This window comes from Vicia villosa, unplaced genomic scaffold, assembly GCF_029867415.1.
Source record: "Vicia villosa cultivar HV-30 ecotype Madison, WI unplaced genomic scaffold, Vvil1.0 ctg.003540F_1_1, whole genome shotgun sequence".
Taxonomy (NCBI): Eukaryota; Viridiplantae; Streptophyta; class Magnoliopsida; order Fabales; family Fabaceae; genus Vicia; species Vicia villosa.
The window spans coordinates 1-26,367 of NW_026706231.1; the positions used below are offsets into that span (position 1 = coordinate 1).

At 33.8% G+C, this 26,367-nt stretch overlaps 1 protein-coding gene and 6 non-coding genes across 7 annotated transcripts; all 7 read left to right on the forward strand.

The window, feature by feature from the left end:
* Positions 1-1,064: 1,064 nt before the first annotated feature.
* On the forward strand, positions 1,065-1,146 carry TRNAS-GCU (transfer RNA serine (anticodon GCU)). Its single transcript has one exon. It is a non-coding gene; the product is annotated as a tRNA-Ser (tRNA).
* A 1,917-nt stretch (positions 1,147-3,063) lies between these two features.
* On the forward strand, positions 3,064-3,145 carry TRNAS-GCU (transfer RNA serine (anticodon GCU)). Its single transcript has one exon. It is a non-coding gene; the product is annotated as a tRNA-Ser (tRNA).
* A 1,917-nt stretch (positions 3,146-5,062) lies between these two features.
* On the forward strand, positions 5,063-5,144 carry TRNAS-GCU (transfer RNA serine (anticodon GCU)). The gene has a single exon. It is a non-coding gene; the product is annotated as a tRNA-Ser (tRNA).
* Positions 5,145-7,062: 1,918 nt separating this feature from the next.
* On the forward strand, positions 7,063-7,144 carry TRNAS-GCU (transfer RNA serine (anticodon GCU)). The gene has a single exon. It is a non-coding gene; the product is annotated as a tRNA-Ser (tRNA).
* A 1,917-nt stretch (positions 7,145-9,061) lies between these two features.
* On the forward strand, positions 9,062-9,143 carry TRNAS-GCU (transfer RNA serine (anticodon GCU)). Its single transcript has one exon. It is a non-coding gene; the product is annotated as a tRNA-Ser (tRNA).
* A 1,917-nt stretch (positions 9,144-11,060) lies between these two features.
* TRNAS-GCU (transfer RNA serine (anticodon GCU)) lies at positions 11,061-11,142 on the forward strand. Its single transcript has one exon. It is a non-coding gene; the product is annotated as a tRNA-Ser (tRNA).
* Positions 11,143-19,484: 8,342 nt separating this feature from the next.
* On the forward strand, positions 19,485-20,039 carry LOC131641155 (uncharacterized). Its single transcript, XM_058911470.1, has one exon. It carries the CDS (start codon positions 19,485-19,487, stop codon positions 20,037-20,039), a length of 555 nt encoding a protein of 184 aa, XP_058767453.1.
* Positions 20,040-26,367: the final 6,328 nt, after the last annotated feature.

A 26,367-nucleotide genomic window follows, 5' to 3' on the forward strand; every position in this document is an offset into this window, starting at 1 on the left:
GGACGTGTGAATTTTCTAACCAAGTCACAAAGCTTATGAGTTTTAAAAGACACTCAACACCGTATTCATGATGAAGTTATTTGGATTTAAACCATCTTTTTGTTTTTATCTGATGAGCCACGAGATATCTTAAACTAAAAATTTAAGTGTATAACAACAAAGAAATAAAGGTCGGGCAATTCTTATTTTAATGATTTTGGAATGAAAGTTTGCAAGAGTGCCCCAATTGGATGAAATTTTTCAGCTTGTAAAACAAAATACATGTTGAGAAACACATCTTAATTAGAGTAGAAATTGTTTTCAAATATTCTAATACATTTCTATTCAAATAAAATGTGCAGGGAGGGGTATTTAAAAAATGGAAGGCACTAAAATTCATGTTAAGGAAAAATATAACCAATTTTGAAGGTATTGTTTTTGAAAAAAGGTTATCTAAGTTATAGAAAGGAAGTTTTTGCCACCACTTTGACATGTGAAATTACATTTTGAAGGAACAAACCATCATGTTCAGTCTTTCTTCAATCTATAGTAAACTAAAACTGAATAGACATACTAAACAATCCTCTTGTCCTTGAGTAAGATCTTAAGAGAGAAGGCTCAAATTCAACATTGTTTCTCTCATTTTTCAAAAAACAAGTGTTGTTATCCGTGTTACTATGCAATGCATCAAGATATGAATCTTCAACAATTTAGCATATAGTAGTCCGATATCCAAATAAACATAAAAGTTTGTGTGTTTGGTGTTTTCTTTGGTTTCGAACAACTTTTTTTTGGATATTGTAGACTTTTATAAAAATATCAAAATTGAATTTTAGTGGTACCACATTTTTACAGTCAGGTGGTTTCGACGACATTCTCGTGAAGAAGTTATGAATATGCAACGTTTTAATATATTTCAAGATGTGAACTATTAATATGATATTATGGAAAAAAAACCAATTTCTTAAATTGACATCTTTTATGAATGCGAAACTTACTCAAGTTTTATAAAATTATAATATTTGTTCGACTTAATCATTTTGAGTAGAAATTTTAAGAAAATGACTTTCACAACAATACAAGCAGTCGCTTTGGCCGAGTGGTTAAGGCGTGTGCCTGCTAAGTACATGGGGTTTCCCCGCGAGAGTTCGAATCTCTCAGGCGACGGGTATTACTTTTTATTACATATAAAAATTGACGCTAGTGTGCCATCTCAATTTTCAAACCAAAGATAAAATCGGAAAAATACTTGCTAAATCCAATCATTACAATGGTTTTCTATCTTGAGCCTTGGAGTGGTTGTTTATATCAATTACTCAATCTCAGTAGAACTTAATTAGTCATTACGTGCCACTAAGAGCAACCACCCATCTGAAATATACCATATAAAAATTCCCATCCTTTTCAGATCATCCTTTATTTTACCATTTGTTTAAGAACATACTACTTAAATATGGTTTCAAAGAGATGATTAAGAAGAGCTAGTAACACTTGAATACCCTTCTGTTTAGATTAATCCAAATTCCAAAAGTCTTGATGATTTCTTTTGTGCTTTGGCTACACAAGTCTCATTACACTCATAATTCTTTGAGAACTATCAATTTAAATCTACTATCTAGAATCTTCTTTGAAATCTGATTTTTTTTAGTACATCAGGTTTAGGTACGGCTAGAGCAAATCTATTAAGTTTTAAAATAACTTTGTCTTGTATCACTCCAAAACACACTCCCACATAACACTTAATGTCACTCTTTGATTGAGTTCCTGTAGTTGTGCCAATGACAAAGTTTCTTTGATCATGTGAGTCCATGTTTGTGTGCTTGCAAATTGAAATAAGAACAAATGCAACAAAATTCTCTAAAATGGTATCCTCAAACTCCATAGATTTAACTTTACTATTGGAAGTGAAGCAAGCATTTGAGTGATCACTCTATATCTAGAGATATTACATATACTACTAATGTTATGCATTGTTTGCTAATTGTTCATGAAATGATTTTACTTTCATGAATCTAATTATGGACGTGTGAATTTTCTAACCAAGTCACAAAGCTTATGAGTTTTAAAAGACACTCAACACCGTATTCATGATGAAGTTATTTGGATTTAAACCATCTTTTTGTTTTTATCTGATGAGCCACGAGATATCTTAAACTAAAAATTTAAGTGTATAACAACAAAGAAATAAAGGTCGGGCAATTCTTATTTTAATGATTTTGGAATGAAAGTTTGCAAGAGTGCCCCAATTGGATGAAATTTTTCAGCTTGTAAAACAAAATACATGTTGAGAAACACATCTTAATTAGAGTAGAAATTGTTTTCAAATATTCTAATACATTTCTATTCAAATAAAATGTGCAGGGAGGGGTATTTAAAAAATGGAAGGCACTAAAATTCATGTTAAGGAAAAATATAACCAATTTTGAAGGTATTGTTTTTGAAAAAAGGTTATCTAAGTTATAGAAAGGAAGTTTTTGCCACCACTTTGACATGTGAAATTACATTTTGAAGGAACAAACCATCATGTTCAGTCTTTCTTCAATCTATAGTAAACTAAAACTGAATAGACATACTAAACAATCCTCTTGTCCTTGAGTAAGATCTTAAGAGAGAAGGCTCAAATTCAACATTGTTTCTCTCATTTTTCAAAAAACAAGTGTTGTTATCCGTGTTACTATGCAATGCATCAAGATATGAATCTTCAACAATTTAGCATATAGTAGTCCGATATCCAAATAAACATAAAAGTTTGTGTGTTTGGTGTTTTCTTTGGTTTCGAACAACTTTTTTTTGGATATTGTAGACTTTTATAAAAATATCAAAATTGAATTTTAGTGGTACCACATTTTTACAGTCAGGTGGTTTCGACGACATTCTCGTGAAGAAGTTATGAATATGCAACGTTTTAATATATTTCAAGATGTGAACTATTAATATGATATTATGGAAAAAAAACCAATTTCTTAAATTGACATCTTTTATGAATGCGAAACTTACTCAAGTTTTATAAAATTATAATATTTGTTCGACTTAATCATTTTGAGTAGAAATTTTAAGAAAATGACTTTCACAACAATACAAGCAGTCGCTTTGGCCGAGTGGTTAAGGCGTGTGCCTGCTAAGTACATGGGGTTTCCCCGCGAGAGTTCGAATCTCTCAGGCGACGGGTATTACTTTTTATTACATATAAAAATTGACGCTAGTGTGCCATCTCAATTTTCAAACCAAAGATAAAATCGGAAAAATACTTGCTAAATCCAATCATTACAATGGTTTTCTATCTTGAGCCTTGGAGTGGTTGTTTATATCAATTACTCAATCTCAGTAGAACTTAATTAGTCATTACGTGCCACTAAGAGCAACCACCCATCTGAAATATACCATATAAAAATTCCCATCCTTTTCAGATCATCCTTTATTTTACCATTTGTTTAAGAACATACTACTTAAATATGGTTTCAAAGAGATGATTAAGAAGAGCTAGTAACACTTGAATACCCTTCTGTTTAGATTAATCCAAATTCCAAAAGTCTTGATGATTTCTTTTGTGCTTTGGCTACACAAGTCTCATTACACTCATAATTCTTTGAGAACTATCAATTTAAATCTACTATCTAGAATCTTCTTTGAAATCTGATTTTTTTTAGTACATCAGGTTTAGGTACGGCTAGAGCAAATCTATTAAGTTTTAAAATAACTTTGTCTTGTATCACTCCAAAACACACTCCCACATAACACTTAATGTCACTCTTTGACTGAGTTCCTGTAGTTGTGCCAATGACAAAGTTTCTTTGATCATGTGAGTCCATGTTTGTGTGCTTGCAAATTGAAATAAGAACAAATGCAACAAAATTCTCTAAAATGGTATCCTCAAACTCCAAAGATTTAACTTTACTATTGGAAGTGAAGCAAGCATTTGAGTGATCACTCTATATCTAGAGATATTACATATACTACTAATGTTATGCATTGTTTGCTAATTGTTCATGAAATGATTTTACTTTCATGAATCTAATTATGGACGTGTGAATTTTCTAACCAAGTCACAAAGCTTATGAGTTTTAAAAGACACTCAACACCGTATTCATGATGAAGTTATTTGGATTTAAACCATCTTTTTGTTTTTATCTGATGAGCCACGAGATATCTTAAACTAAAAATTTAAGTGTATAACAACAAAGAAATAAAGGTCGGGCAATTCTTATTTTAATGATTTTGGAATGAAAGTTTGCAAGAGTGCCCCAATTGGATGAAATTTTTCAGCTTGTAAAACAAAATACATGTTGAGAAACACATCTTAATTAGAGTAGAAATTGTTTTCAAATATTCTAATACATTTCTATTCAAATAAAATGTGCAGGGAGGGGTATTTAAAAAATGGAAGGCACTAAAATTCATGTTAAGGAAAAATATAACCAATTTTGAAGGTATTGTTTTTGAAAAAAGGTTATCTAAGTTATAGAAAGGAAGTTTTTGCCACCACTTTGACATGTGAAATTACATTTTGAAGGAACAAACCATCATGTTCAGTCTTTCTTCAATCTATAGTAAACTAAAACTGAATAGACATACTAAACAATCCTCTTGTCCTTGAGTAAGATCTTAAGAGAGAAGGCTCAAATTCAACATTGTTTCTCTCATTTTTCAAAAAACAAGTGTTGTTATCCGTGTTACTATGCAATGCATCAAGATATGAATCTTCAACAATTTAGCATATAGTAGTCCGATATCCAAATAAACATAAAAGTTTGTGTGTTTGGTGTTTTCTTTGGTTTCGAACAACTTTTTTTTGGATATTGTAGACTTTTATAAAAATATCAAAATTGAATTTTAGTGGTACCACATTTTTACAGTCAGGTGGTTTCGACGACATTCTCGTGAAGAAGTTATGAATATGCAACGTTTTAATATATTTCAAGATGTGAACTATTAATATGATATTATGGAAAAAAAACCAATTTCTTAAATTGACATCTTTTATGAATGCGAAACTTACTCAAGTTTTATAAAATTATAATATTTGTTCGACTTAATCATTTTGAGTAGAAATTTTAAGAAAATGACTTTCACAACAATACAAGCAGTCGCTTTGGCCGAGTGGTTAAGGCGTGTGCCTGCTAAGTACATGGGGTTTCCCCGCGAGAGTTCGAATCTCTCAGGCGACGGGTATTACTTTTTATTACATATAAAAATTGACGCTAGTGTGCCATCTCAATTTTCAAACCAAAGATAAAATCGGAAAAATACTTGCTAAATCCAATCATTACAATGGTTTTCTATCTTGAGCCTAGGAGTGGTTGTTTATATCAATTACTCAATCTCAGTAGAACTTAATTAGTCATTACGTGCCACTAAGAGCAACCACCCATCTGAAATATACCATATAAAAATTCCCATCCTTTTCAGATCATCCTTTATTTTACCATTTGTTTAAGAACATACTACTTAAATATGGTTTCAAAGAGATGATTAAGAAGAGCTAGTAACACTTGAATACCCTTCTGTTTAGATTAATCCAAATTCCAAAAGTCTTGATGATTTCTTTTGTGCTTTGGCTACACAAGTCTCATTACACTCATAATTCTTTGAGAACTATCAATTTAAATCTACTATCTAGAATCTTCTTTGAAATCTGATTTTTTTTAGTACATCAGGTTTAGGTACGGCTAGAGCAAATCTATTAAGTTTTAAAATAACTTTGTCTTGTATCACTCCAAAACACACTCCCACATAACACTTAATGTCACTCTTTGACTGAGTTCCTGTAGTTGTGCCAATGACAAAGTTTCTTTGATCATGTGAGTCCATGTTTGTGTGCTTGCAAATTGAAATAAGAACAAATGCAACAAAATTCTCTAAAATGGTATCCTCAAACTCCATAGATTTAACTTTACTATTGGAAGTGAAGCAAGCATTTGAGTGATCACTCTATATCTAGAGATATTACATATACTACTAATGTTATGCATTGTTTGCTAATTGTTCATGAAATGATTTTACTTTCATGAATCTAATTATGGACGTGTGAATTTTCTAACCAAGTCACAAAGCTTATGAGTTTTAAAAGACACTCAACACCGTATTCATGATGAAGTTATTTGGATTTAAACCATCTTTTTGTTTTTATCTGATGAGCCACGAGATATCTTAAACTAAAAATTTAAGTGTATAACAACAAAGAAATAAAGGTCGGGCAATTCTTATTTTAATGATTTTGGAATGAAAGTTTGCAAGAGTGCCCCAATTGGATGAAATTTTTCAGCTTGTAAAACAAAATACATGTTGAGAAACACATCTTAATTAGAGTAGAAATTGTTTTCAAATATTCTAATACATTTCTATTCAAATAAAATGTGCAGGGAGGGGTATTTAAAAAATGGAAGGCACTAAAATTCATGTTAAGGAAAAATATAACCAATTTTGAAGGTATTGTTTTTGAAAAAAGGTTATCTAAGTTATAGAAAGGAAGTTTTTGCCACCACTTTGACATGTGAAATTACATTTTGAAGGAACAAACCATCATGTTCAGTCTTTCTTCAATCTATAGTAAACTAAAACTGAATAGACATACTAAACAATCCTCTTGTCCTTGAGTAAGATCTTAAGAGAGAAGGCTCAAATTCAACATTGTTTCTCTCATTTTTCAAAAAACAAGTGTTGTTATCCGTGTTACTATGCAATGCATCAAGATATGAATCTTCAACAATTTAGCATATAGTAGTCCGATATCCAAATAAATATAAAAGTTTGTGTGTTTGGTGTTTTCTTTGGTTTCGAACAATTTTTTTTTTGGATAATGTAGACTTTTATAAAAATATCAAAATTGAATTTTAGTGGTACCACATTTTTACAGTCAGGTGGTTTCGACGACATTCTCGTGAAGAAGTTATGAATATGCAACGTTTTAATATATTTCAAGATGTGAACTATTAATATGATATTATGGAAAAAAAACCAATTTCTTAAATTGACATCTTTTATGAATGCGAAACTTACTCAAGTTTTATAAAATTATAATATTTGTTCGACTTAATCATTTTGAGTAGAGATTTTAAGAAAATGACTTTCACAACAATACAAGCAGTCGCTTTGGCCGAGTGGTTAAGGCGTGTGCCTGCTAAGTACATGGGGTTTCCCCGCGAGAGTTCGAATCTCTCAGGCGACGGGTATTACTTTTTATTACATATAAAAATTGACGCTAGTGTGCCATCTCAATTTTCAAACCAAAGATAAAATCGGAAAAATACTTGCTAAATCCAATCATTACAATGGTTTTCTATCTTGAGCCTTGGAGTGGTTGTTTATATCAATTACTCAATCTCAGTAGAACTTAATTAGTCATTACGTGCCATTAAGAGCAACCACCCATCTGAAATATACCATATAAAAATTCCCATCCTTTTCAGATCATCCTTTATTTTACCATTTGTTTAAGAACATACTACTTAAATATGGTTTCAAAGAGATGATTAAGAAGAGCTAGTAACACTTGAATACCCTTCTGTTTAGATTAATCCAAATTCCAAAAGTCTTGATGATTTCTTTTGTGCTTTGGCTACACAAGTCTCATTACACTCATAATTCTTTGAGAACTATCAATTTAAATCTACTATCTAGAATCTTCTTTGAAATCTGATTTTTTTTAGTACATCAGGTTTAGGTACGGCTAGAGCAAATCTATTAAGTTTTAAAATAACTTTGTCTTGTATCACTCCAAAACACACTCCCACATAACACTTAATGTCACTCTTTGATTGAGTTCCTGTAGTTGTGCCAATGACAAAGTTTCTTTGATCATGTGAGTCCATGTTTGTGTGCTTGCAAATTGAAATAAGAACAAATGCAACAAAATTCTCTAAAATGGTATCCTCAAACTCCATAGATTTAACTTTACTATTGGAAGTGAAGCAAGCATTTGAGTGATCACTCTATATCTAGAGATATTACATATACTACTAATGTTATGCATTGTTTCCTAATTGTTCATGAAATGATTTTACTTTCATGAATCTAATTATGGACGTGTGAATTTTCTAACCAAGTCACAAAGCTTCTGAGTTTTAAAAGACACTAAACACCGCATTCATGATGAAGTTATTTGGATTTGAACCATCTTTTTGTTTTTATCTGATGAGCCACGAGATATCTTAAACTAAAAATTTAAGTGTATAACAACAAAGAAATAAAGGTCGGGCAATTCTTATTTTAATGATTTTGGAATGAAAGTTTGCAAGAGTGCCCCAATTGGATGAAATTTTTTAGCTTGTAAAACAAAATACATGTTGAGAAACACATCTTAATTAGAGTAGAAATTGTTTTCAAATATTCTAATACATTTCTGTTCAAATAAAATGTGCAGGGAGGGGTATTTAAAAAATGGAAGGCACTAAAATTCATGTTAAGGAAAAATATATCCAACTTTGAAGGTATTGTTTTTGAAAAAAGGTTATCTAAGTTATAGAAAGGAAGTTTTTGCCACCACTTTGACATGTGAAATTACATTTTGAAGGAACAAACCATCATGTTCAGTCTTTCTTCAATCTATAGTAAACTAAAACTGAATAGACATACTAAACAATCCTCTTGTCCTTGAGTAAGATCTTAAGAGAGAAGGCTCAAATTAAACATTGTTTCTCTCATTTTTCAAAAAACAAGTGTTGTTATCCGTGTTACTATGCAATGCATCAAGATATGAATCTTCAACAATTTAGCATATAGTAGTCCGATATCCAAATAAATATAAAAGTTTGTGTGTTTGGTGTTTTCTTTGGTTTCGAACAATGTTTTTTTGGATAATGTAGACTTTTATAAAAATATCAAAATTGAATTTTAGTGGTACCACATTTTTACAGTCAGGTGGTTTCGACGATATTCTCGTGAAGAAGTTATGAATATGCAACGTTTTAATATATTTCAAGATGTGAACTATTAATATGATATTATGGAAAAAAAACCAATTTCTTAAATTGACATCTTTTATGAATGCGAAACTTACTCAAGTTTTATAAAATTATAATATTTGTTCGACTTAATCATTTTGAGTAGAAATTTTAAGAAAATGACTTTCACAACAACACAAGCAGTCGCTTTGGCCGAGTGGTTAAGGCGTGTGCCTGCTAAGTACATGGGGTTTCCCCGCGAGAGTTCGAATCTCTCAGCCGACGGGTATTACTTTTTATTACATATAAAAATTGACGCTAGTGTGCCATCTCAATTTTCAAACCAAAGATAAAATCGGAAAAATACTTGCTAAATCCAATCATTACAATGGTTTTCTATCTCGAGCCTTGGAGTGGTTGTTTATATCAATTACTCAATCTCAGTAGAACTTAATTAGTCATTACGTGCCATTAAGAGCAACCACCCATCTGAAATATACCATATAAAAATTCCCATCCTTTTCAGATCATCCTTTATTTTACCATTTGTTTAAGAACATACTACTTAAATATGGTTTCAAAGAGATGATTAAGAAGAGCTAGTAACACTTGCATACCCTTCTGTTTAGATTAATCCAAATTCCAAAAGTCTTGATGATTTCTTTTGTGCTTTGGCTACACAAGTCTCATTACACTCATAATTCTTTGAGAACAATCAATTTAAATCTACTATCTAGAATCTTCTTTGAAATCTGATTTTTTTTAGTACATCAGGTTTAGGTACGGCTAGAGCAAATCTATTAAGTTTTAAAATAACTTTGTCTTGTATCACTCCAAAACACACTCCCACATAACACTTAATGTCACTCTTTGATTGAGTTCCTGTAGTTGTGCCAATGACAAAGTTTCTTTGATCATGTGAGTCCATGTTTGTGTGCTTGCAAATTGAAATAAGAACAAATGCAACAAAATTCTCTAAAATGGTATCCTCAAACTCCATAGATTTAACTTTACTATTGGAAGTGAAGCAAGCATTTGAGTGATCACTCTATATCTAGAGATATTACATATACTACTAATGTTATGCATTGTTTACTAATTGTTCATGAAATGATTTTAGTTTCATGAATCTAATTATGGACGTGTGAATTTTCTAACCAAGTCACAAAGCTTCTGAGTTTTAAAAGATACTAAACACCGCAATCATGATGAAGTTATTTGGATTTGAACCATCTTTTTGTTTTTATCTGATGAGCCACGAGATATCTTAAACTAAAAATTTAAGTGTATAACAACAAAGAAATAAAGGTCGGGCAATTCTTATTTTAATGATTTTGGAATGAAAGTTTGCAAGAGTGCCCCAATTGGATGAAATTTTTTAGCTTGTAAAACAAAATACATGTTGAGAAACACATCTTAATTAGAGTAGAAATTGTTTTCAAATATTCTAATACATTTCTATTCAAATAAAATGTGCAGGGAGGGGTATTTAAAAAATGGAAGGCACTAAAATTCATGTTAAGGAAAAACATATCCAACTTTAAAGGTATTGTTTTTGAAAAAAGGTTATCTAAGTTATAGAAAGGAAGTTTTTGCCACCACTTTGACATGTGAAATTACATTTTGAAGGAACAAACCATCATGTTCAGTCTTTCTTCAATCTATAGTAAACTAAAACTGAATAGACATACTAAACAATCCTCTTGTCCTTGAGTAAGATCTTAAGAGAGAAGGCTCAAATTCAACATTGTTTCTCTCATTTTTCAAAAAACAAGTGTTGTTATCCGTGTTACTATGCAATGCATCAAGATATGAATCTTCAACAATTTAGCATATAGTAGTCCGATATCCAAATAAATATAAAAGTTTGTGTGTTTGGTGTTTTCTTTGGTTTCGAACAATGTTTTTTTGGATAATGTAGACTTTTATAAAAATATCAAAATTGAATTTTAGTGGTACCACATTTTTACAGTCAGGTGGTTTCGACGACATTCTCGTGAAGAAGTTATGAATATGCAACGTTTTAATATATTTCAAGATGTGAACTATTAATATGATATTATGGAAAAAAAACCAATTTCTTAAATTGACATCTTTTATGAATGCGAAACTTACTCAAGTTTTATAAAATTATAATATTTGTTCGACTTAATCATTTTGAGTAGAAATTTTAAGAAAATGACTTTCACAACAACACAAGCAGTCGCTTTGGCCGAGTGGTTAAGGCGTGTGCCTGCTAAGTACATGGGGTTTCCCCGCGAGAGTTCGAATCTCTCAGGCGACGGGTATTACTTTTTATTACATATAAAAATTGACGCTAGTGTGCCATCTCAATTTTCAAACCAAAGATAAAATCGGAAAAATACTTGCTAAATCCAATCATTACAATGGTTTTCTATCTTGAGCCTTGGAGTGGTTGTTTATATCAATTACTCAATCTCAGTAGAACTTAATTAGTCATTACGTGCCACTAAGAGCAACCACCCATCTGAAATATACCATATTAAAATTCCCATCCTTTTTAGATCATCCTTTATTTTACCATTTGTTTAAGAACATACTACTTAAATATGGTTTCAAAGAGATGATTAAGAAGAGCTAGTAACACTTGAATACCCTTCTGTTTAGATTAATCCAAATTCCAAAAGTCTTGATGATTTCTTTTGTGCTTTGGCTACACAAGTCTCATTACACTCATAATTCTTTGAGAACTATCAATTTAAATCTACTATCTAGAATCTTCTTTGAAATCTGATTTTTTTTAGTACATCAGGTTTAGGTACGGCTAGAGCAAATCTATTAAGTTTTAAAATAACTTTGTCTTGTATCACTCCAAAACACACTCCCACATAACACTTAATGTCACTCTTTGATTGAGTTCCTGTAGTTGTTCCAATGACAAAGTTTCTTTGATCATGTGAGTCCATGTTTGTGTGCTTGCAAATTGAAATAAGAACAAATGCAACAAAATTCTCTAAAATGGTATCCTCAAACTCCATAGATTTAACTTTACTATTGGAAGTGAAGCAAGCATTTGAGTGATCACTCTATATCTAGAGATATTACATATACTACTAATGTTATGCATTGTTTACTAATTGTTCATGAAATGATTTTAGTTTCATGAATCTAATTATGGACGTGTAAATTTTCTAACCAAGTCACAAAGCTTCTGAGTTTTAAAAGACACTAAACACCGCATTCATGATGAAGTTATTTGGATTTGAACCATCTTTTTGTTTTTATCTGATGAGCCACAAGATATCTTAAACTAAAAATTTAAGTGTATAACAACAAAGAAATAAAGGTCGGGCAATTCTTATTTTAATGATTTTGGAATGAAAGTTTGCAAGAGTGCCCCAATTGGATGAAATTTTTTAGCTTGTAAAACAAAATACATGTTGAGAAACACATCTTAATTAGAGTAGAAATTGTTTTCAAATATTCTAATACATTTCTATTCAAATAAAATGTGCAGGGAGGCGTATTTAAAAAATTGAAGGCACTAAAATTCATGTTAAGGAAAAATATAACCAATTTTGAAGGTATTGTTTTTGAAAAAAGGTTATCTAAGTTATAGAAAGGAAGTTTTTGCCACCACTTTGACATGTGAAATTACATTTTTAAGGAACAACCCATCATGTTCAGTCTTTCTTCAATCTATAGTAAACTAAAACTGAATAGACATACTAAACAATCCTCTTGTCCTTGAGTAAGATCTTAAGAGAGAAGGCTCAAATTCAACATTGTTTCTCTCATTTTTCAAAAAACAAGTGTTGTTATCCGTGTTACTATGCAATGCATCAAGATATGAATCTTCAACAATTTAGCATATAGTAGTCCGATATCCAAATAAATATAAAAGTTTGTGTGTTTGGTGTTTTCTTTGGTTTCGAACAATTTTTTTTTGGATAATGTAGACTTTTATAGAAATATCAAAATTGAATTTTAGTGGTAACACATTTTTACAGTCAGGTGGTTTCGACGACATTCTCGTGAAGAAGTTATGAATATGCAACGTTTTAATATATTTCAAGATGTGAACTATTAATATGATATTATGGAAAAAAACCAATTTCTTAAATTGACATCTTTTATGAATGCGAAACTTACTCAAGTTTTATAAAATTATAATATTTGTTCGACTTAATCATTTTGAGTAGAAATTTTAAGAAAATGACTTTCACAACAATACAAGAAGTCGCTTTGGCCGAGTGGTTAAGGCGTGTGCCTGCTAAGTACATGGGGTTTCCCCGCGAGAGTTCGAATCTCTCAGGCCACGGGTATTTCTTTTTATTACATATAAAAACTGACGCTAGTGTGCCATCTCAATTTTCAAACCAAAGATAAAATCCGAAAAATACTTGCTAAATCCAATCATTACAATGGTTTTCTATCTCGAGCCTTGGAGTGGTTGTTTATATCAATTACTCAATCTCAGTAGAACTTAATTAGTCATTACGTGCCATTAAGAGCAACCACCCATCTGAAATATACCATATAAAAATTCCCATCCTTTTCAGATCATCCTTTATTTTACCATTTGTTTAAGAACATACTACTTAAATATGGTTTCAAAGAGATGATTAAGAAGAGCTAGTAACACTTGCATACCCTTCTGTTTAGATTAATCCAAATTCCAAAAGTCTTGATAATTTCTTTTGTGCTTTGGCTACACAAGTCTCATTACACTCATAATTCTTTGAGAACTATCAATTTAAATCTACTATCTAGAATCTTCTTTGAAATCTGATTTTTTTTAGTACATCAGGTTTAGGTACGGCCAGAGCAAATCTATTAAGTTTTAAAATAACTTTGTCTTGTATCACTCCAAAACACACTCCCACATAACACTTAATGTCACTCTTTGATTGAGTTCCTGTAGTTGTGCCAATGACAAAGTTTCTTTGATCATGTGAGTCCATGTTTGTGTGCTTGCAAATTGAAATAAGAACAAATGCAACAAAATTCTCTAAAATGGTATCCTCAAACTCCATAGATTTAACTTTACTATTGGAAGTGAAGCAAGCATTTGAGTGATCACTCTATATCTAGAGATATTACATATACTACTAATGTTATGCATTGTTTCCTAATTGTTCATGAAATGATTTTAGTTTCATGAATCTAATTATGGACGTGTGAATTTTCTAACCAAGTCACAAAGCTTCTGAGTTTTAAAAGACACTAAACACCGCATTCATGATAAAGTTATTTGGATTTGAACCATCTTTTTGTTTTTATCTGATGAGCCACGAGATATCTTAAACTAAAAATTTAAGTGTATAACAACAAAGAAATAAAGGTCGGGCCATTCTTATTTTAATGATTTTGGAATGAAAGTTTGGAAGAGTGCCCCAATTGGATGAAATTTTTCAGCTTGTAAAACAAAACACATGTTGAGAAACACATCTTAATTAGAGTAGAAATTGTTTTCAAATATTCTAATACAATTCTATTCAAATAAAATGTGCAGGGAGGAGTATTTAAAAAATGGAAGGCACTAAAATGGAAGGTGTTGTTTTTGCAAAAGGGTTATCTAAGTTATGGAAAGGAAGTTTTTGCCACCACCTTGACATGTGAAATTACATTTTGAAGGAACAAACCATCATGTTCAGTCTTTCTTCAATCCATAGTAAACTAAAACTGAATAGACATACTAGGCAATCCTCTTGTCCTTGAATAAGCTCTTAAGAGAGAAGGATCAAGTTCAACATTGTTTCTCTCATATTTCAAAAAACAAGTGTTGTGATCCGCGTTACTAAGAAATGCAACAAGATATGAATCTTCAACAGTTTAGCATATAGTAGTCCGATATCCAAATAAATGTAAAAGTTTGTGCGTTGGTGTTTTCTTGGGTTTCAAACAAAATTTTTGTGGATAATGTAGATTTTGATAAAAATATCAAAATTGAATTTTAGTGGTACGACATTTTTACAATCAGGTGGTTTCGACGACATTCTCGTGAAGAAGTTATGAATATGCAACGTTTTAATATATTTCAAGATGTGAACTATTAATATGATATTATGGAAAAGAAACCAATTTCTTAAATTGACATCTTTTATGAATGTGAAACTTACTCAAATTTTATAAAGTTATAATATTTGTTCAACTTAATCATTTTGAAACTAAATAAACCAACCATGGTCAAGTCATGCTTCATTAGGAAATGACTTACCAAAGACACAATCATGTTTATCACAGCGGAATAAGAAACATCATCATATACAACCAAATGGAAATATAATCCAACACCAAATAAAATGGAGTAATCTCATAAAAACTCTAAAACTATCACTCCCCAGTGTTACAGATCAGAGCATGACCGACACGACCCAACATAAACGGATAAACTCTACGAGTCATCCTCACCAAGCACTAATGCCGCTACTCCTCAATCTGAAAATGACAACTTTTAAGGGTGAGTCTCATTCTCAATTAATAAATATTATGCAATTCATAAGTAACAAACATCATAATATACCGTTCACCCAATTATACATATTCAGATTCACATCTATTATTCATCAATTCACACAATAATAGATTACAACACATAACACAGAAATCCATACAATCATGTTATGACGAAATGCATATGACACAACTGACACTATGCATGTGGTACCAATAAACCGTGGAATCAATCCACCTAGCCGATCTACGCCTCATCGAGATACGGCCCACCGACACAATTTCCGCACAATGGGAAATATGTCCACCAACAATCCAAACATCACCGGGATCCAACATCAAATGCATATGAATGAATGAAACACACATAACATACTTAAAAACATCACCGAATCACGATGAACAATTCATCTCAACACCACATCACCAAATAAGTATGTACATGTTTTAAACATCATTTAAATAGTCATGCATTCATCACAATCATAATAATAATCACAACCAATTCATCATCACATCAAATACATTGTCACACCTATCTCATATGCACACAATGTTCAATTCTCATCAAGTAATTAAATCGAGTTTTAAAGAAATAAAGTTGGCTACTGCCCATATTCATCATTCATCATATAAAACATTTAATTACTTGCACAACGCCCGAAACAGAACTAAGAAAGGATTCACGGATCAAAAGATACGCTATTTTAAGTTTTAGAAAAATTCTCGTTCAGCAAGGTTCGCTCAGCGACGTAAGGCAAAAGCGAATTCCTTCAGACCTCCGCTCAGCGGACCTCTAGTGATGTTAAACAGAAGCAAACTACGTTGGGACCTCCGCTCAGCAGACCTGCGATTTCAGCAAATCCCAAGTCTGCGATAGACCATGCAATTTCACATCCTTTTCACCCAAAAACGATTCCAGACATCATATACAGGCATACAGACATCATACATTCAATCATACACCACAAAACATCATTTAAACTCATTATTAACCAAATAGTTCACACAATTTTCATCAATTCAATCCAAATTATAACACCCTAACCTAACAATCCCAATGTCTAATTGAATCAAACCATACATCAATCTACCTATTACCTAAGACCACATAAGAGATACTAAAAGGAAGAGTCCCCCCTTACCTCGATGAATTTCTTGAATGCTCTCCTTCCGGTTTCACGTTCTTGCCTCTTTCTCTTCTCTTGCCTTTTTCACGTGTTCTTCCTTTCTCTCCCCAAATGGTTCCTTTTCTTATTTTATGAAAAATACAATAAAATGAACACCACTTGGTAAAAAGGCCTAACCAAATAGCACCCCTCTTTTACTAACATCACACCATAAGCCCAATAGCCCTTATTCCATCATTTTCTAATTAAATCCAAATAAAATACTAAAATTCCAATTATTTAATTTAAATCTAAATTAAATTAATAAACTGAAATTATGGGGTGTTACAGTTGCATCTATGTTAAGAGAAGAAGGATTCATCAGATAATTAAAACAGGGAAAGCGGATGTGTTTTTACTTCAGGAAATAAAATTGAAAACATGTTTGGACTCTACAGCAAAAAGTTTCTGGCACGAAGACGACATCAATTATTCAGTGTCCGATTCTGAAGGTATGTCTGGTGGCTTAATTATATTGTGGAAAGCTTCGACTCTGAATATGGTCTGTGGTTTTAGGGGTGCTGGTTTTCTGGGTATCAAAGCAATATGGAAGGATAGAGTGTTTTACATATGCAACATTTATTCTCCTTGTAGTCTGTCTCTTAAGCGTGTTCTTTGGAAAAAGTTACTGAATTTAAAAGATAGTTTTAATGATGGGGAATGGCTTTTTGGTGGAGATTTTAATTCTATTAAAAATGGAGGGGAAAGGAAAGGAAGGACAGTGGTGGGAAACCAAGTGGAGTGGGACAAATTTTCCGGTTTCATTAATGATTTAGAGTTGGAGGATGTGCCGTGCAAAGGTAAGAAATTTAGTTGGTTCAGCAGTGATGGAAGGTCGAAAAGTCGGCTAGATTGCTTCTTGGTGTCTAGCAATTTAGTTAATTGGCGGGAAGTAGTAGGGCAACAAATTGGAGATAGGGATATATCCGATCATTGTCCCATTTGGTTAGTGGTGGATAAAATGGATTGGGGACCGAAACCTTTTAAATTCAATAACGAATGGTTTCAAGATAAGGGCTTTATCGGTTTTGTTGAGAATGAATGGAATGGTATGAATATTCATGGGCGTGGTGATTTTGTGTTGAAAGAGAAGTTGAGACTTCTCAAAATTAAATTGAGATGGTGGAACTCTACTGTTTTTGGCAAAGTTAACCTAGAGGTGGAGGAAGGTGCCAAGGAGATTAATGTCTTAGATAATCAACCTTCGGATGTGGAGGTGGAGTCGGGCGATAGAAGGAGGGCGAATAGGAAGTTTTGGACTAATCTTAAGATTAGGGAAAACATATTGATCCAAAAGGCAAGACTTAGGTGGTTAAATGACGGTGATGATAATAGTAGGTTTTTCCATTCGATTATGAAGAGGGGTTTGAGGCGTAATTATCTTGGTCATATTTCTACGGCAAGAGGGATTCTCAATGAAGTGGAGGATGTTAAGGAGGAAATTTTTGATCACTTTGGGTCTAAATTTAAGGAGAGTGAGGCGTTTAGACCGGCTATGGAGGGAGACTTATTCAACATGATTAGCAACGAAGACAAGTGTCTTCTCGAATTACCTTTTGAGGAAAGTGAAATAAAACAAGCGGTGTGGAGTTGTGATGGGGGCAAAAGTCCGAGATCGGACGGTTATTCTATCCTTTTCTATAAGAAGTGTTGGGAATTTTTTAAAGCAGATGTCATCTCTTTCTTTAGGGAATTTCACTCGGGGTCTTCTCTTGCTAAATCTATAACATCTCCTTCTTGGCTTTGATTCCTAAATCTAACAATCCGTTAGGTTTAGACGATTATAGGCCTATTTGTTTAGTTGGTAGCATACACAAGATCATTTCTAAAGTGTTGGAGGGTAGAATCAAACAAGTGATCGGAAAAGTTATTTCTAGTAGTCAAAGTGCTTTTGTTCCTGGGAGACAATTGTTGGACGGGGTTCTAGTGGCAAACGAGTTGGTTGATTATGCATCTAAGGAAAAAAAGGAAGTGTTACTTTTTAAAGTAGATTTTGAAAATGCTTATGATAAGGTCAATTGGGAGTTTCTTCGAGCTATGATAATTAGTATGGGATTTGGAGAAATATGGATAAAGTGGATGAATGCCATTGTTTTTTCGAGTCATATGTCGGTGTTGGTGAATGGGAGTCCCACAAAGGAATTCAAGTTGGATAAGGGATTGAGGCAAGGTGATCCAATCTCTCCTTTCCTTTTTGTCATAGTTGTGGAGGATTTGAAGGGTCTTGTGAATAGAGCGGTGGAGAACGGTGATTTCGTGGGGTTTACGTTCAAGAGAAGGTGTTTCATAGATGTACTCCAATTTGCGGACGATACTCTTTTGATTGGAGATGGTAGTTGGTCTCATTTGTGGGCCATCAAATCGGTTTTGAGAGCTTTTGAGACGATTTCTGGATTAGGCATAAACTTCCATAAAAGCAAAATAATTGGGATCAATATTAGTGACAATCGGTTAGAGATGGCCACTAATTTTCTCGGTTGTAGGAGGGAAGGGAAGGAGTTTACCTTCTTAGGTTTACCTATAGGTAGCAATCCTAGAAGGATTATCACTTGGGAGCCTTTGTTAGTGAAATTTAGAAGGAGACTAGCGAGTTGGAAAGGAAGATTCCTTAGCTTCGGAGGAAGAATAACTCTTATTAAGGCGGTTCTTAGTAGCTTAGCTATATTCTATTTATCGTTCTACAAGGCTCCTAAGAAAGTTATAAAGGATATTAATCGTATCCAAAGTAATTTCCTGTGGGGCGAAATGGAAAATAAAAGGTGCATCCATTGGGTTATTATCCACTGCTGTATTGTTTCTCTTCACTGCAGGATGTATCTGTGTCCCTTATGGGTAGTTGGATTGACGGATTTTGGAGGTGGGGTGATTTTGGCTTATCGTAGTATGCTGAGAACAGCCGGTGGACTCCAGCAGAGCAGCCTGTTTCTCCAACAGTGCTGCCCTTTCCTTATGCGCAGCTGCTTCAGCCTTCATTTGCTTTCAGCGTGCTGTTTAGTTCCTAGCAGAGCATCAATCAAATCAGGCACTTGTTCACCAAATCATGGACGCAAACAGCATCGGTCCAGCTTTGTTGGAGATGCTGAAACTTGATCTGCAGGGCGTTTCTGTTGACCATACTAGAGCTGACAGTGTGGCTTGGATTCCTGACAAGGAAGGTAATTTCTCTGTTAAAAGCTGTTACGGAACCCTTTGTAGAAATCATATTTCATTTGGCCCGAAGGGAGAGTTTGATAAGGCTTTAATTCTTGTTTGGAAGGTGGAGGCCCCGATGAAATCAAAAGCATTCGGATGGCGTTGTTTTATTAATAAGATTCCGACAAGAGGAGCTCTTTACCGGAAAGGTATTATCCTTTTTCCCAATTCTGTTTGTGCTTTTTGCCGCTGCTCCGAAGAAGACTCGGCCAACTTATTGTTGACGTGTTTCTGTGTCGATTTGGTGTGGAGGGAAATTGTCGAGTGGATAGGTTTCGTTAATTATAAAGCGGTGGAAATCAAGGATAGTTTTTTGTGGTGGTACAAATTCGGAAGGAAGGCTAGAGTTAGAAAGGGAAAGGAGGGAGTGGTGTGGTTGGCGGTGTTTGGCATATTTGGTTAGTTAGGAATGGTATAGTTTTTAAAGGAGATACTTGGAATATATCGGATATCGTTTGGGGGGTTAAAGCCTTGGTGTGGCGTTGGTCGTTTATTGGGAAAATTATACAGCCCAATTGTAATTTTTACGAATTTAGTAGGGATCCTCTTTTCTATTTGTCGTAAGGCTCAATTGGAGTTTAATTTTCTTTCGCCGATACTCATTCCGTGCTTGTTGTATCCTGCTTTGAGAACTTGGGTTCTCTAGTTTAATATATTCCTTGCTTACTAAAAAAAACATGATATTTATTAGCTATACATATTTGGTTAACTAGAAATGAGTTCATTTTTAACCAAGTAAAACCTTCTTTTGTTGAATGTATGTCTGCTATAGTTTTTAGATCGTGGATTTGGTTATCGTCTTGTAGTTCGATAAGACCAGGCTTTCACATGGAATATTCATCCTTCCCTTTGTTTTGGGAGATGAGGTTTTCCGTCTTGTAATTTCGGTTGAGAAACCTTCTTCTCTTTTAATAGAAATCTTGCCTATTAAAAAAAAACAAATGAGACCATCACAAGATGAAATGATATCATCATAATATATCGTTTGGATGTATCAGAGATTAACTAAACTAATTTATGTGGCGTTTGTGGTCACTTGGTATTTTCTAAAGCAACTTCAAATTTTTAAATATGTTTATCCTATTTAACATAATGGGTCCAATTTAGATCCATAGCTAATCATGCATGCAAATAACAATAGGTGGAAGAAACTGCCCACAAACATATATGTGACAATTATAAAAAAATGGGTCTCGCTAACCAGTGCCTTTGGGGCAGGACCGGTCCCGACTTTTTAGAGGCTCAGGGCAAACAAAAAAATTGACCCCTAACAAAAAATTGATTTTTTACTCGTCTCCAGAATAAAGAAGAATCTCAATAAAAAATATGAAGTCTTAATTGTTTCTAACAAAAAGAATTTCAACGTGGATAAGAAGTCGTCTGCAAATCATTTAAGAATTTAAAATCACAATATGATTAACTAAATTAATGAGAATCTTTTAAAGGCAAAACATAAATGATAATGAATTTGATTTCATCATAAGAATTTGATAATAAATAAGTTAATTGTAAGGTAAATATATTTAATTATAACATATATTAATAGTCTCTAAAATTTATTTTTCAAATAAATTAAGAGAAAATTATAAAAGTTAAAATAAATAATTATCGATTTGATTTAAAATATCATTTAAAATTTTAATTGATTATATACAAATTATTTTTTTATAATTAAAATTTATGAAATGCTTATTGTCATAAATAATTATATTAGAAATTTATTAAAATTTACCCACAATTTAATTTATTGCCATATTTATTTATTGAAGTGCAGTATGATAAAAAGTAATAAGTAAGCAGTGACTAAGTTTACCCACAATTTAATTTAACTTTAATTTATTGTCATCTTTATTTATTGAAGTGCAGTATGATAAAAAGTAATAAGTAAGTAGTGAAGTGGCCTTTAAAAATAAAAAAATTGAAGACAACAAATCTCGAACCCTAAGACATTAGGCTTGCTAAAGAATTGCTAAACCACTAGGCTACATACATAAAATCTGTTGCTAAATTCGCTAACGTGTATATAAAATATTTTTTCAATATAATGATTTCTTAATAGTTTCCATTATTGAGGCCCTCATATTTGTGAGGTCCTAGGCTGTGGGCCTGCTTGCCCAGGCCCAGGGCCGGCCCTGCTTCGGGGCACTCTTTAAGCATACGAAATATAGAAAATATTTTTTTATAAAAGTTAGTATTTTAATTTTCAATAAATTGATTACACGCATTTTTAAAAAAACTTACCACTTTAATCACTTAAAGAGTGCCCTACCGACACTAGTTTGCATTTTCCTAAAAACATCAATTTGCAATTATTAATAAAGTATGGATGGATTTGTCTCCAAACGTGTTTATTTACCAATTTAACTGCTTCTTTTTATAAAACTTTTTACTATCAATAGTCAGGGCCGGCTTTGCGCAAGTACAGGAAGGGATACAACACATGGCCCAAAATTTTGAAAGGTTGAAATAATTTTTATAAATATTAATTGAAATATAGAAAATATTATAATAAGAATTCAATAAATCAAAAAATTGAGATATATCAAAATTTAAAATAATGGCATTTATTTTTGAAAATTTCTTTACCCACCTCCCTATGGGGTCACCCCCAGCGAAATTCCCAACTTACCCCTGCTTCGGAGATTCCGAAGTTTTTTTTTTTGTAGATTTTTATAGATTTCGGAGATGCATTTCCGAAATGCATCAAAATTCATTTATTTTTTACAATCAGGTAAGAAAACCATTACAGGACTCAGACGGTTACCTTCTAAGAAATGTGGTAACACTTTCCTACTTAAAAGCCTACGTAACAAAAATTGGGAAGCTCCACAGCCACGCGCTAATTCCATTTTGTTACTTACAGTACGTAGTACGTATTTTTATTAAAAGAATAAAAAAAACCTTTTGAAATTTCGAAGTTCCCTTTTCCTTCTCCCCACCACTCTCAGACGGTTAACTTCTAAACACTTTCCTATTTAAAAGCTTCTCACCCATTTTTCTTTCAAAATATCCCAAATCATTTTCGATCCTAAGTCTTCTTCTTTGCTTTAACGTTTTCTATCTCTTGTTACTGCTTTCATCACAATGTCTCGCCGCGGTGGAGGAAATCATCCCGAAAATCGCCGGAGTCAACCATCTCCTGCACATTCTCAACAATCATCCGTCAATGCTGCAGGATCAGGCCGTGGTGGTGGTGGCCGTGGCTCTTGCGGTGGACGTACCTCCGGTTCTTCTTCCTCCGGACATCCACCTCCTCCGTCATATGCTCCGGCCCCGGTTACCTCTCCTCCGTCTGTTGTTGCAGCTCAGGTTGTTCGTCCATCTGTTTCAGCGCCGTTTGTTCTATCTGTCGCAGCGCCGGTTGCTTCCTTGAGTTCGGCTCTGATCTCCATCGAGAGCCTGACTGCCGAAGTTAAACAGAAGGCTACTCTAGAGTCGGCTTCGTCGTCTCAGAAGGCGGTTAGGTTCCCTAACCGACTTGGTTACGGTCAATTGGGAAGGAGAGTCGGCTCAGTCGTCTCAGAAGGCGGTTAGGTTCCATAACCGACCTGGTTACGGTCAATTGGGAAGGAAAATTCAAGTTCGTGCTAATCATTTTCAGTTGCGAGTGGCTGATAAGGATCTACACCACTATGATGTAAGTATAGTTTGCTCATAAGTTTTTTGTTGTTGTTTATTATGTTGGTAAGTTACAATGTGGTATGGATTTCTAGAGGATCAGGACTTTCTAACCTGTTGCAGCGTCTCCTCCATCGTCTTATCCGATTAAATAAAGCGAATCGTTCTTGTTTGTTATTTTTCTTCTGTCCAGACTTTTTTCGGAAGTGCATTTCCGAATTCCTCCAAGGGGGGTTAATTCGGAGATGAACTTCTGAGAACACCACATTTTCTGAAAAATAACTTTATTTCGGAGATGCATCTCCGAAATCAATATTTTATATTAAAAAAAACACTTTTTCGGAGATACATTTCCGAAAACACCTTTTTTTTCAAAAAAAGTACATTTTCGAAAATGAACTTCCGAAAATAGGGGTATTGTGGTAAATTCACCAGAGGTGGCCAAGAAGGTTAGGAGGTGGGTGAAGAAAATCTCTTATTTTTTAAATTTAGGCCCTTTTTTCAAAATTAGAACAGACATCTGCGTTGATTGGGTCGGCCCTGTCACTAGTCAACTTTTTCTCTTATTTATAAAGGTTGGAAGCATTTCTTATTTATAAATTCTAGTTCAATTTTTAATTGTTAAGGTGCATATAATTAACAAAGAGTCTATCTATTAGTAAAAATATTTAGAATAACAAATAAATTACCGAAAATATCAAAGTTCTCTTTAAATTATGAATACGTACAAATATTTTGCCACAATGGAAGAAATTTGTGGCCATATCTTGTTTGGTCGCAATTTATGTAGATCTAATATTTTTCATTTTTATATATGTCAATAAGGTTTGATTATGTTCCTTTTATTTAAAAACCATCAACATTATGATTTACTTTATTTTTCTAGAGAATTTCTTTAGCCACCTCCTAACCTTCTTGCCCACCCCTAGTGAATTTACCACTCTACCCCTTGTTTCGGAAGTTCATTTTCGAAACGGTATTTTTTTTGTAAAAAAGGTGTTTTCGGAAATGAACTTCCGAAAAAGTGTTTTTTTTAATATAAAAAATTGATTTCGGAGATGCATCTCCGAAATAAAGTTAAATTTTCAGAAAATGTGGTGTTTCGGAAGTTCATCTCCGAGCGCACCCCCCATGATGGAATTCGGAAATGCACTTCCGAAGTTATGTCTGGACAGAAGCAAAATGAAAAATAACAACGATTCGCTTTATTTAATCAGGTGAAGATTACAACGATAATATTACTGAAAATCAAAGTTACATATTGTTGAACACGGGTAGGTGGGGATGAGTCAACATTTTGATAACGTCGTCCGCCGATCTTTGAAGTTTGGCATCCAACTCGATCGGGGCTTTCGAAGAAAATCGGTCGAACGTTGTCCACATAACCGCTAAGTCTTCGTCGTTCTTGATCTCAAAAGGTGTGAACTTAATGTCTCCCTCGTCGTTAAGCGATGGAGAGCGGTACTCGAGCTTGACAACCTTTCGATTCTCGGGATAGCGCAAAAGCGTCTTGAGCGACGGTATCAATTCCGCAAACGGCGTGTCGCGCGAGAAGCGAAATTGGAATGGCATCGGGTAGCCGGTTTCAAAGTAGACGAATGCTAGGTGAGGGTAGGTTTGTGTCATTTGTGTTTTGTGGTGTGAAGAGGATGAAGAAGAGTGTGTGGTATTTATAGACTTATTGGAGCATTGATGGCCCAACAAACCTTATCCTGCCTCAGGGGACATTTCGGAAATGAACTTCCGAAAATAGGCTCCAGACATGTATATTTCGGAAGTTCATTTCCGAATTATGCAGAAAACAGACTTAAATTTTGCATTTTGTTGATTGCTTAGTGTTTTGTGTAAACAATACCAATGGAATTCAAAATAGACATAAATTAGACATTGATGACATAAAACATACTTATATTATATATGTATTGAATCGGTCCGATTTTACATGATAAACAACAATACATACAAAAAATGATCGTTACAAACAAACAACGATCCGGAACGAACTAAAATTCACCGAACCAATCGGTGGATCCTAAGTCCAAAATAGGCACGTTCTTCGAACGCTCTCTATTTTGCTCGCGCTCCTTGCTCATCATTTCTTTAAACTCCGCCATCCTCGCAACGAACGGATCTGGCCAAGTCTCCGCCTCATTTGAACGATGTGCCGTCCATTGACAAGAAGTAGCCGGTATAGGACAACCCGGTTTCAAAAACACTTGAACAAAGTGCCGCGATCGTAGATACCCGATGCATATGACGCGGCCCGACGCGTCCAACGGCGGTCGACTATGAAGTGGAAAGAAAGTCTCACATAATCCGAACCTCGTCAAATTGACCCACACCATATCATATGCACTTGCTATTAGATGACCCATCTCGGGGAATGACATCCACTTCGAAACCGGAGCGATACCGGTAAGTGATGGAACAAGTGCATCATGAATTTTTGCAAACTTTTCTTGATTTTCATATAGTCGGCCGTAGATATCCCGATACGAAGTCAACTCCGCAATGAGCTCCCGTCGGACTAAAGTGTGATTATTTTCCCCTTTACCGAGCAAACCCGCAACGGCCCGATATCCACAATTACCGTCGCCTCCAACATCAACGATGTTATCGATATATTTGTGCATGAAAAGTGGCATCTCATCAATGTAGACAATCGGTGATTTTTTGATCGGCGGTGTGCGAGGTGGCTTCGAAATACAGGCTCCTTTGTTACCACTACACGTGGACTTCGGTGTCTCTTGAATTTCCGGCAACGATGAATCAACATGTTCAAAGTAGGAAGGAGATCGTTTTGTTGAATTGTCATCTTGTGTAATTTTTGACTTTTTCGGTGCACCTTTCGTCTTAACCGGTTGAGATGGCGGTTTCAAATCGGTGGTCTCCGGAAACGCGATCTTTCGCAATTGTTCTTTTATGTGCAATTTTGTTGTGTCGTCCGCCTTAGCAAACTTCTCCATTATCACTTCCAACTCGTCGGAGATGGTGATTATGGAGTCATTTTCCTTCGGCGGATCAAAATCATCAAAACGAAGTTTCTTCCAATGGTCGGCTACCTCATCCATGCGTATTGGTGAATTCAACTCCTTCTTTTTTGAAATTATACA